At 66.4% G+C, this 9,363-nt stretch overlaps 1 protein-coding gene across 2 annotated transcripts in view; it reads left to right on the top strand.

Moving 5' to 3' along the window:
• Positions 1–8,813, top strand: part of CHRNA4 (cholinergic receptor nicotinic alpha 4 subunit) — a 13,857-nt gene extending 5,044 nt beyond the window's left edge. Inside the window, exons 4-7 of one of the 2 annotated variants that reach the window (XM_040459880.1) lie at positions 158–267; positions 4,139–5,047; positions 5,128–5,489; positions 8,399–8,813. In XM_040459880.1, coding sequence (XP_040315814.1) covers positions 158–267; positions 4,139–5,047; positions 5,128–5,489; positions 8,399–8,742 — 1,725 coding nt within the window. In that variant the 3' untranslated portion in view covers positions 8,743–8,813. Of the gene's footprint in view, positions 1–157; positions 268–4,138; positions 5,490–8,398 lie in introns of both variants that reach the window. The other variant, XM_040459881.1, reaches the window with a different exon arrangement.
• Positions 8,814–9,363: the final 550 nt, after the last annotated feature.

The following is a 9,363-nucleotide window of genomic DNA, read 5'->3' as shown; positions in this document are numbered from 1 at the left end:
CTCCCCTCCTCTTTCCCTCTCCCCCTCCCTCTCCCCTCCTCTTTCCCTCTCCCCCTCCCCCTCCTCTCCTCTTTCCCTCTCCCCCTCCCCCACACCTCTCCCCCACGGTCCTCCCCCTCCCAGCTGTGGCTTCCCCCCCACCTCCCCCTGTCCCCAGGAATGGCATGACTACAAGCTGCGCTGGGACCCTGCCGACTACGAGAACGTCACCTCCATTCGCATTCCCTCCGAGCTCATCTGGCGGCCGGACATCGTCCTTTATAACAAGTGAGCCCCTGGGAGGTCGGCGGGCAGGGGTGCAGGTACCTGTGTCCGGGTGCCAGTGATCCAGGCCATCCAGGCGCGAGCAAGAGGTGGTGGCCTGTGTGGGCCCCACTGTCGGGAGCCAGGGCTGAGGCCTCTGGAAGGGAAGGGGGGTGAGCAAAGCAGGAGACAAGGGCCCTGGGGGCTCTGTCCCTGCCTGGACCACTTCCCCCCCCACCCCCCGCCCTAGTCCTGCCCCAGGGCGACTGCAGGCCCCAGAGCTGCCCCCCTACCGGCCGCACTCACTGTCCCCAGCCGGGCAGGTGGTCCCTTGCCAAGCACACAACCACCGGGCCCAACTCGGTGTCCCCAGTCCCCCTGTGCGGTCAGCCTTCCCAGCACCGGCACCTTCACGCTGCTGAGCGAGTGGCCCCCGGACGCCTCCCTGAATCTGTTCTTGGATGTGGTTGTTCTGTGCCAGGAAGCCGGTGCTTTCCAGGCACGGCCGTGGCAGGGCGTGGGCTCCAACTCATCCTTTCCCGGGACCCTTGCTGGGGGATCCTGAGCCCGGGGCAGCCCGACGACGTCCTCCTCTGTCCCCGTGTCACTGCCGGGTCACAGCTGGGCTGTTTGTTCAGGCTCAGGCCGGGGCAGCAGCTCCCACAGCAGTTACAATTACGAACAAAGCAATGGCAGCACTTAGCTCCCTCCGGACCCCTGCCCTCCCCACTGCCAGACCCCAGCGGGCTGTGGTACAAAGCCCCTCCCGGGCCCCCAGGCAATGGGCCTGACCTATAAAACGTTGCTATTTGATTAAGAACGATTGGGCTCCTTTTCCAACTTAATTGATTCCAGTAATAACAGCGGGAGAGCTAGAGGGTTCTCCGAGATGCATTAGAGGGGGTCAGCTCCGTAAGGGGAAGGCTCTCTCCGCAGGGCACGGTCCTCTGCTCTCTACGGCCAGCCCCTGCCGCCACCCCAGCCCTCCCGGGGTCCCCGGTCTGCTCCCCACACCCCTCACCCCAGGACCTAGCACCACACCGTCTGAGTGGTGGATTCAGAGGATGCGCATCAGTGTCAGCGCCCTGGGCCCCCAGGGGAGCCTTCCTGCTGTGGTCGCACCAGACCCTCCCTGGGCAGGACGTGCTGGCGGAGAAGCAGCTCTGGGATCTGTACAGACCCCCCGGGACTGCAGCCCAGGATGGGGCTACACTCAAAGTCCCTCCTTGTTTCGCCTCCTTCCGGGTCCCTGGGGGAGGTGGCGGGTGGACCCCCAGCTTCTCTGTGAGGCTGTGGTCGGCACAGGGGCTTTGTCTGCTCAGGGCTGCGGTGGTGGGCGAAGAAGGGTCCCGGAGCCGGTGGCCGATGGTAGCCAAGCCACGGCTACCAGGAGGGCACGTTTCCAGGGGCAACGGGAGGCCGCTGACCAGGCTGCTGTCCACTTGAGTGTGGCTAGGTGTTTGCCCTGGGCTACTGGGTGAGGGGAAAGAGGGGGGGCAGCTTTCTGGTAGCTTTGGGGAATCCCCTTGGTTGGAGGCCGTGCTGTCTGTCCACTTGGGGGCTTCTTCACGTGAGCCCTTGGGGGCAGAGTGTCTCGCAAGTCCTCTTACACACAGCACCACACGGATGGGGGTTCGCGGGGCCTGGAGCGGGGGGCCCGGACAGGCTGGGACGGCGCCCCTGCTCTGCCGTAGAACGTGCTCGGGCTCTGCCCGTCCAGTCCCGACGTCCACGCCCCTTGGCTCCCCGGAGGCACAGCCCTGCTGGACGCCTGCCGTGGAACCAGACACCCCTGGCGCCGGGCCTCGCCCCTGCACCGCCGGGGCCTCGGGGCCGGGCCGGGAAGACGTTGGACCCTCCGGGCCGCCTTCTGAGATCCTCTGCTTCCTCAGGACGCGGCCAGGCTGCTGCACATCAGGGAGCATGTCCACCCGCAGGCCCAGGCCACAGGTCCAGACGAGCACGGCCTCCTGGGAGGCGTCTCGGGGATCTGAGCCGGGGCTGGGCCGGGCCAGGAGATGGGGGCCTTGTGGCTCGGGGCACGTGGGGGCGTGGCCGCAGGGGTCAGCGGGCTGTGTCCCAGGAGAAAACTCCGATCCTGTCTGTGGGCATCAAAACCCAGAGGCCTGGGTGCAGATTCCCAGTTCCTGGGGTTGCTTTCCGTGAACTTCTGGAACATTCCCTGCCCTGCCTGGAGGATCAGGGCTGCCGGGCTCACGCCACCGACTGGAGCCTCTGATCTCCGTGCAGAATGTTTGCTGAGTGGCGTTGGTTCATTTGCTTTGTGCCTCAGAGGGGCAAGGCTTTGGGTTTGGAGGGATGTTGCCGAGGGAGGACAGTCTTGCGTCATCCTGCCGGGGAGAGAGCCTCAGCCCCAGGCCAGCGTCCAGCGGCCCCCTGGGGAAAGCCCTGCCCCTCTTCGTGGGGATGCATTTGCGGGTCTCCACCTGCCACCGACCTAGACGTCAGCTAGGAAGGGTCACGGAGGTCATGGGATCGGGTTGGTGCCCACTGAGAGCATGGGGGGCGGTCTCTGAGCTGGATGCGGGGGACGGGGAGGTGTTCACTGGGGCTGCGGGCCTCTAGGCCCGGGCTGAGTGCACCTGCGGTGGGTGTGGGGAGCAGGGGTGTGGGCCGGCACGGAAGGCTGGGCTCTGAGCCCTTGGTGGGCGCCTGACCCACACCTGGGGCCGAGCAGCTGGTGTCGAGGGTCTGGGGTCTGCCGGCAGCTTCTCTGGCTGAGCTGCTGTGCCAGCAGGTTGTGGTGAACCCCCACCTCCACGGTCTTCGAGCCACTGTCCTTGGGGCTCCGTGGGGCCGTGGGGAGGTTCCCTGCCAGCCCTTCAGAGCCAAGCCTGGGGCTGCCGCTGTCTCCACCTGCTCGTGGCCACCACGCCTCGGGGAGACTGAGGCCAGGAGAGTGGTGACACTGGCCGGGGACCCCGCTGGCAACCAGGGGCTTCCAGCCACAGAGGAGAGCAGGGCCGACTCCAGGAGCCGATGAGGTTCCTGGGCCCCACTCCACACCACTCGCCAGGCACGCTCGTGGAGACAGTGAGGCAGACGCTGCTGTCTGGGAAGCCTGGGGTCACAGGCAGGATCCCCCCCGGCCCTGTTCTGTGCCCACTTGGCCTGTGGACAGGAGCCAACATCTGCCCCCGGCCAAGGGCGAGGCAAAGGGGAGGATGGCCAGGGCCTGGCCCTGTCGTCTCCTGCTCATGTGGCCTGGGGTCCTCGCCTGTGCAGGAGGGGAGTAACCTCACCTGTGAGTTGTGGGGGTAACAGAGCTAGAGTAGCCAAGTGCCCAGTGGTGCGGGCGCGCCTGGTCTGGGGCAGGCCCCTACTCCGCTTGGCCCAACCCCCGAGGTGACCTACAGGCGACCAGGCCCAGTCCCCCGAGACCCTGCGGAGTTCTGTGGCCTGGTGCCCGCAGCCATTTTCACGTCCGTGCCGTCATGTGCACGGGGTGTGGGTGGGGGCCAGGACCCTCTGAGGAGCCGTGCCCTTTGCCCTCCGCCCTGGGCCGTGGGGAGGGCCCCCTCGCCCTCACACCGGGGACGGGAGCTCCCCGACCTCGGACCCTTGCAGGGACCTGACCCCCCGTTAGGCTGCCCGCGGGCCCTGGCCCAGACTAGTTCCTGGCTCCAGGACAGAAACGGACCGGCTGCCAGGCCCCCCGCCCCTGCCCCGGCGCACGGCCCCCTCCCTGCCTCTCCCCCCCACGGGATCGCCGCCAAGCCGCGTGTCCCCCCAGGGTAGGGGTGATAAGCCGAGGCAGGTGGCTGACCATGATGCGCCCGGGGGGGGGGGCCCCAGCCCCGCCCCGCCCTCGGGGGGCGCGCCCGTGAGCCGGGAGCGGTGCCGGGGTGTCTCACGCCCCTCTCTTCCTGCGCAGCGCGGACGGGGACTTTGCGGTCACCCACCTGACCAAGGCCCACCTCTTCCACGACGGGCGGGTCCAGTGGACGCCCCCGGCCATCTACAAGAGCTCCTGCAGCATCGACGTCACCTTCTTCCCCTTCGACCAGCAGAACTGCACCATGAAGTTCGGCTCCTGGACCTACGACAAGGCCAAGATCGACCTGGTGAACATGCACAGCCGCGTGGACCAGCTGGACCTGTGGGAGAGCGGGGAGTGGGTCATCGTGGACGCCGTGGGCACCTACAACACCAGGAAGTACGAGTGCTGTGCCGAGGTCTACCCGGACATCACCTACGCCTTCGTCATCCGGCGCCTGCCCCTCTTCTACACCATCAACCTCATCATCCCCTGCCTGCTCATCTCCTGCCTCACGGTGCTGGTCTTCTACCTGCCGTCCGAGTGCGGAGAGAAGATCACGCTGTGCATCTCCGTGCTGCTCTCGCTCACCGTCTTCCTGCTGCTCATCACCGAGATCATCCCCTCCACCTCCCTGGTCATCCCGCTCATCGGCGAGTACCTGCTCTTCACCATGATCTTCGTCACGCTGTCCATCGTCATCACCGTCTTCGTGCTCAACGTGCACCACCGCTCCCCGCGCACGCACACCATGCCCGCCTGGGTCCGCCGGGTCTTCCTGGACGTCGTGCCCCGCCTGCTCTTCATGAAACGGCCGTCGGTGGTCAAGGACAACTGTAGGCGGCTCATCGAGTCCATGCACAAGACGGCCGGCGCCCCGGGTTTCTGGCCCGAGCCCGAGGGGGAGCCCACCCTCACGAGCGCAGCTCAGAGCCGGGGCCCCTCGCCCGCCTCGCCCTCCCCGTCCTCCCGCGGCCCCCTGGACGAGCCGGCCAAGGCCCAGGCGGCCTGCGAGCTGCCCTCGGAGTCTGAGAACGGGAGCCCCTGCCCCTCGCCTCATCCCTGCCACCCGCCCTCCGGCACCCGGGCCCCGGGGCTCGCCAGAGCCCGGTCCCTGAGTGCCCAGCACGTGTCCAGCCCCGCCGAAGCCGCGGAGGACGGCGTCCGATGCCGGTCTCGGAGCATCCAGTGCTGCGTTCCCCAAGACGATGCCGCCTCCCAGGCCGGGGGCCCCGTGGCCGGCTCCCCCGCCTTTCTGAAGGCCAGCTCGGCCGAGCTCCCGGCTCCAGACCAGCCCTCTCCGTGCAAGTGCAGGTGCCAGAAGGAGCCGTCCCCAAACACCGCGCTCAAGGCCCGCGGCACCAAAGCCGCGCCCCGGCACCTGCCCCTGTCCCCGGCGCTGACGCGGGCCGTAGAGGGCGTCCAGTACATCGCAGACCATCTGAAGGCGGAAGACACGGACTTCTCGGTAAGTTTCTGCCCATGGCTGTGTCTGGAGGTGTCCCTGGCTGGACAGACGCTCTCTGCCTCTCTTTCGTCTCCGGAGGAGGGAGCGGCCAGGGAAAAGTCCAAGGGCCGGGGCCCAGACCCAGGCTACTGAGCTCTGGGACGCACGCACCTCGAGCCCCGACCCTGTCCTGCTCTCTATTGCCTGAGCGCCTGACGCTGGCGGGAGGTCCCAGGGGTGGCACTGGGGCAGGTGGCCCAGAGCGTCTAGCGGAGAGTGGACCGCAGGGGTGTCCTTGCTGTTCAGGACACAGGGATCCTGCAGACAGAAGGCAGGCCCAGGACGTCTGGGCGCTATTGCTGGCCTCCAGGAAAGCCCTGTCCAAGCGGGGCATGGGCTTCTGGGGAGGGGCTGGGGGTGGCTGGGCCCCGGGGCGGAGGAGGAGGAGTAGGGAGAGGGAAGGACTGGGGTCTGGGGCACAGCCCTGCCTCTTCGGCCAGCACCCTACATGTCAAGCTGGGAGTCGTGGGCCAAGGGGCTCTATCGCTGGCCTGGCTGCAAGGACCTGGGGACCCCGGGACCCCAGCTGTGGAGGAGTGCAGTCACTGGCAGGGATCGGAGGGTGCCCTGACAGTGTCCCCAGTCCCTCTGCTGAGTGTCAGCCCCTAGGGCTGAGATAGGACTGCCACGCACCTGTTGTGCTCGGCTCACGAAGGAGAGGTTACTGGATGTGCCCGGGACGCCCAGCTGGTGGGCACTGGGCCCAGGGACGGGCCATCTCTGCCTGACCCCCACCGCTAGGGAACATTCCTTTTTCCTTGTAGTGATGCTTGTCCACCCGTCCCAGCTCAGACTTGGCTGAAATCTCAGGACCTCATGTAGCCAGGAGTGAGGTGGGGACATCTGCAAGCTCAGAGCACAGGCAGAGGAAGTGAGAGGGGTCTCCGGCCCTGGTCAGTCTGCTGGGCCGCTGTTTGCTGGTCAGCCTGGGGCCTGACCTCTGCCCTGCTGCATTGACCTTGCCCTTGTCAACTGTGTCCTGCCTGTCGCTGCTGCTGCTGCCGTGACGGGGACGCTGCTGTCCCTGCCTGCACCTTGGGTAATGGCCCCTGATTGTTTATGGGACACGTGTGGCCCCAGGACCATGTGCCCCATGGCTGAGTGAGCCCTGGGGAGGATCAGGGGTGCTGCCTGCACAGCACATCCCCGGTTTCCCAGGTACCCTGCTGAACCTCAAGAGGCTGTGAAGCTGTTCTGGAGGTTTCCAGAAGGTTCTGCCCTGGACCCCATTTTGCTGCCAGCTCTTAAAGAACAGATGGTTCCCTAACTCGATGTGGGGGTCCGAGCACTGCTGGGGGTCCGAGCACTGCTGGGGGATCCGAGCCCTGGTGGGGAGTTGGAGCACAGCTGGGGGTCTGAGCACAGCTGAGGGTCCAAGCTGGGGTCCGAGCTGGGGGTGGGAACACTGCTGGGGGTCCGAGCTGGGGGTCTGAGCACAGGGTGGGAGCACAGCTGGGGGTCTGAGCACTGCTGGGGGTCCGAGCTGGGGGTGGGAGCACAGCTGGGGGGTCCGAGCAGTGCTGAGGAGGGACTGATGCCGTTAGAAGTGGAACCAGAATCCTCAGGGAGCCCAGCGGCTGGCGGTGCCTGTCTGGAGGGGGCCTGGCCCGTCCTTTATCCGCATCGCGGGTCTGGCCGCCACGACCTGGTTCTGGTTTGGGAGCGTCGCCAGGCTGCCTTGACGAGGACGGGCCTTGGACGCTCTGGGCGGCTTTGTCCGCGAGGGCCTTTCATCCGCAGGATGGGGGACGGGTGCGGGGGGATCAAAGACAAAGCGGAGGTGTGTGTGTGTCTCAGCCTCCCTGGAACGGAGGGTCCCGGATGGACTTCTTATTTATAAGTGGCCTTGCTTGCCCTCCGGCTCCGGTTTGCTTTGAAACCCTCAGGATGTCTCTGATGACTTGCGAAAAGAGAGCAGAATATGGCGGCGAAGGGCCCTCTGTGCCCTCCACACCCCAGAACGAGGGCTGAGCCCACCCCTGCCCAGGCGGCCCACCCGCCCAGCCCGCCACCGCTTGCGCCTCTCGGAGCCTCTGCCCTGGGCTGCCCTCTGTGCCTCAGGGTCCCCACCTGTGCATGGACAGCACGGCCTCCTTTCTAAAGGTGAATGGCCGCAGGTGACATGCCCTCTGGCCTCCGTGTCCGGGACCTCCCCTCAAGCCAGGGCATCCTGACCGCCTCCGAGGAGCCCTCCGCTCCTGCTGCCGTGCCCCACTCCGAGCCTGCCCGCAGTGGCCTGGTCTGCCGTTTGCTTGTCCCCCCCCACTCCCGCCCAGGGACCTTAGAGACAGAGCTAAGAGACCCCGCTGACTCAGGAGGGCAGCTGGCCTGTGAGCACCGCCCCTTGGAACAGGGTGGGCGGGAGTGCAGGGCAGCTGGGCCTCGGCCGTCGCCTTCCGGACGTGGTCCACTGCGGGGGAGGCCCCGAGGGTGCTCCTGGCCCTGACCCTGAATAGCCAAGGCATGTGGGCATCCCCTCTCTGGGTCTCACTTTCCTCATCTGCAAAACGGGGGCGCACCTGATGCTCTCCATGGTGTCCGTCCCAGCTTGGGTGAGGTGAGAGCAAACGTCACCATAAAGCAGCCTGGCTGCTGGGGTCCCAGAGGCTCTCCACCTCCCTGGCCCTGGGGCTTCTGGCCAGGCAGGTGAAGTCAGGTGGGCCAGAGCACCAAACCCCAGGCCCGGCCTGCAGGATGCGTCTCTGAGCCCCTCCTGCTCAGCTCAGCAGGCGGTCACCCTGATTACCTGGGTGTCCGGGAGGGGAAATGGAGATCCTGCGCGGGAAAAGTACCAGGTTCTAGAAGGTTTTCGCCGTCTGGAGGCCTGAGGGCGGTGGGCTGGGAGTGACCACACGCGTCTGTGTTTGCAGGTAAAGGAGGACTGGAAGTACGTGGCCATGGTCATCGACCGCATCTTCCTGTGGGTGTTCGTCCTCGTCTGCCTGCTGGGGACCGCGGGTCTCTTCCTGCCCCCCTGGCTGGCCGGCATGATCTAGCGGGACGGGGGCCAGGCGCCCGCAGCCCCAGGTCTGTGCCTGGCTGTCCTAGGGGTTCCTCAACTGCGTGGGGTCACAGCATTTGCCAGATTGTCCCCCTGTTTTCTGCCTACTGTGAGACAGCCTTGGAAAGGGTCACTGCACCCCGGGGGAGCCGGTGCTGGCTCGGTCCTGCTGAGACCTGCCTGGGGGGCGGCCGGGCTGGAAAGGACGGCTAGGAAATGCCTGTTCTTGTCTGGAGGGCGGGTCACCGCCTACGTCTCATTAAAGTTTATCTGGAGCATGGTGACACGTTGGCTTCCTGCCCAGGACACGCGTCCGACCACTCAGCAAGCAGCTAGCAGTCCCGACTGTCCCGAGGGCCACGACTTCCGCCACCGTCAGCCCCCGATTCCCCTCACCCCTGTGGGATCACGGAGGCCCGGGCATCTGCACCCCCACCCACCCACCAGCGTCCTCGGGCTGGCTCTCTTGGCCCCCACAGAGGCCAGGCAGCAGACCCTGGAATCTCATTTGCCAGGGGTGGGTCCAAGCAGGGATGTTTTGTTTTGTTTTATTCTGGGTAAATTAGCGATAATGCGAGTTCTGGGCCAGCGTGCGGGGGAGTCTAGCGACAGGCGCCCCATGGGCACAGGTACCCTTCGCACCAGGGACTCTGGACATCTGTCTTCCTGGGGTCCTGGGAAGTCCTGGGCAAGCATTTGCAGACTCCCAGTGGACACAGGTAGTGGTGAAGGTCCCGGAGCAGTGTCCAGTGTCCGGGGTCCCTGTCCGGGCTCTCCCTGACCTCCTGTGGGTCCCCTCTGTACGCAGCCCCTTGGGAGACCCTCTCTGAAGCA

This window comes from Herpailurus yagouaroundi, unplaced genomic scaffold (assembly GCF_014898765.1).
Source record: "Herpailurus yagouaroundi ecotype Mexico unplaced genomic scaffold, PumYag 246, whole genome shotgun sequence".
NCBI classification, from domain to species: Eukaryota; Metazoa; Chordata; class Mammalia; order Carnivora; family Felidae; genus Herpailurus; species Herpailurus yagouaroundi.
The sequence above is the reverse complement of the archived record's forward strand: the minus strand, read 5'-3'. Positions and strand labels throughout refer to the sequence as shown.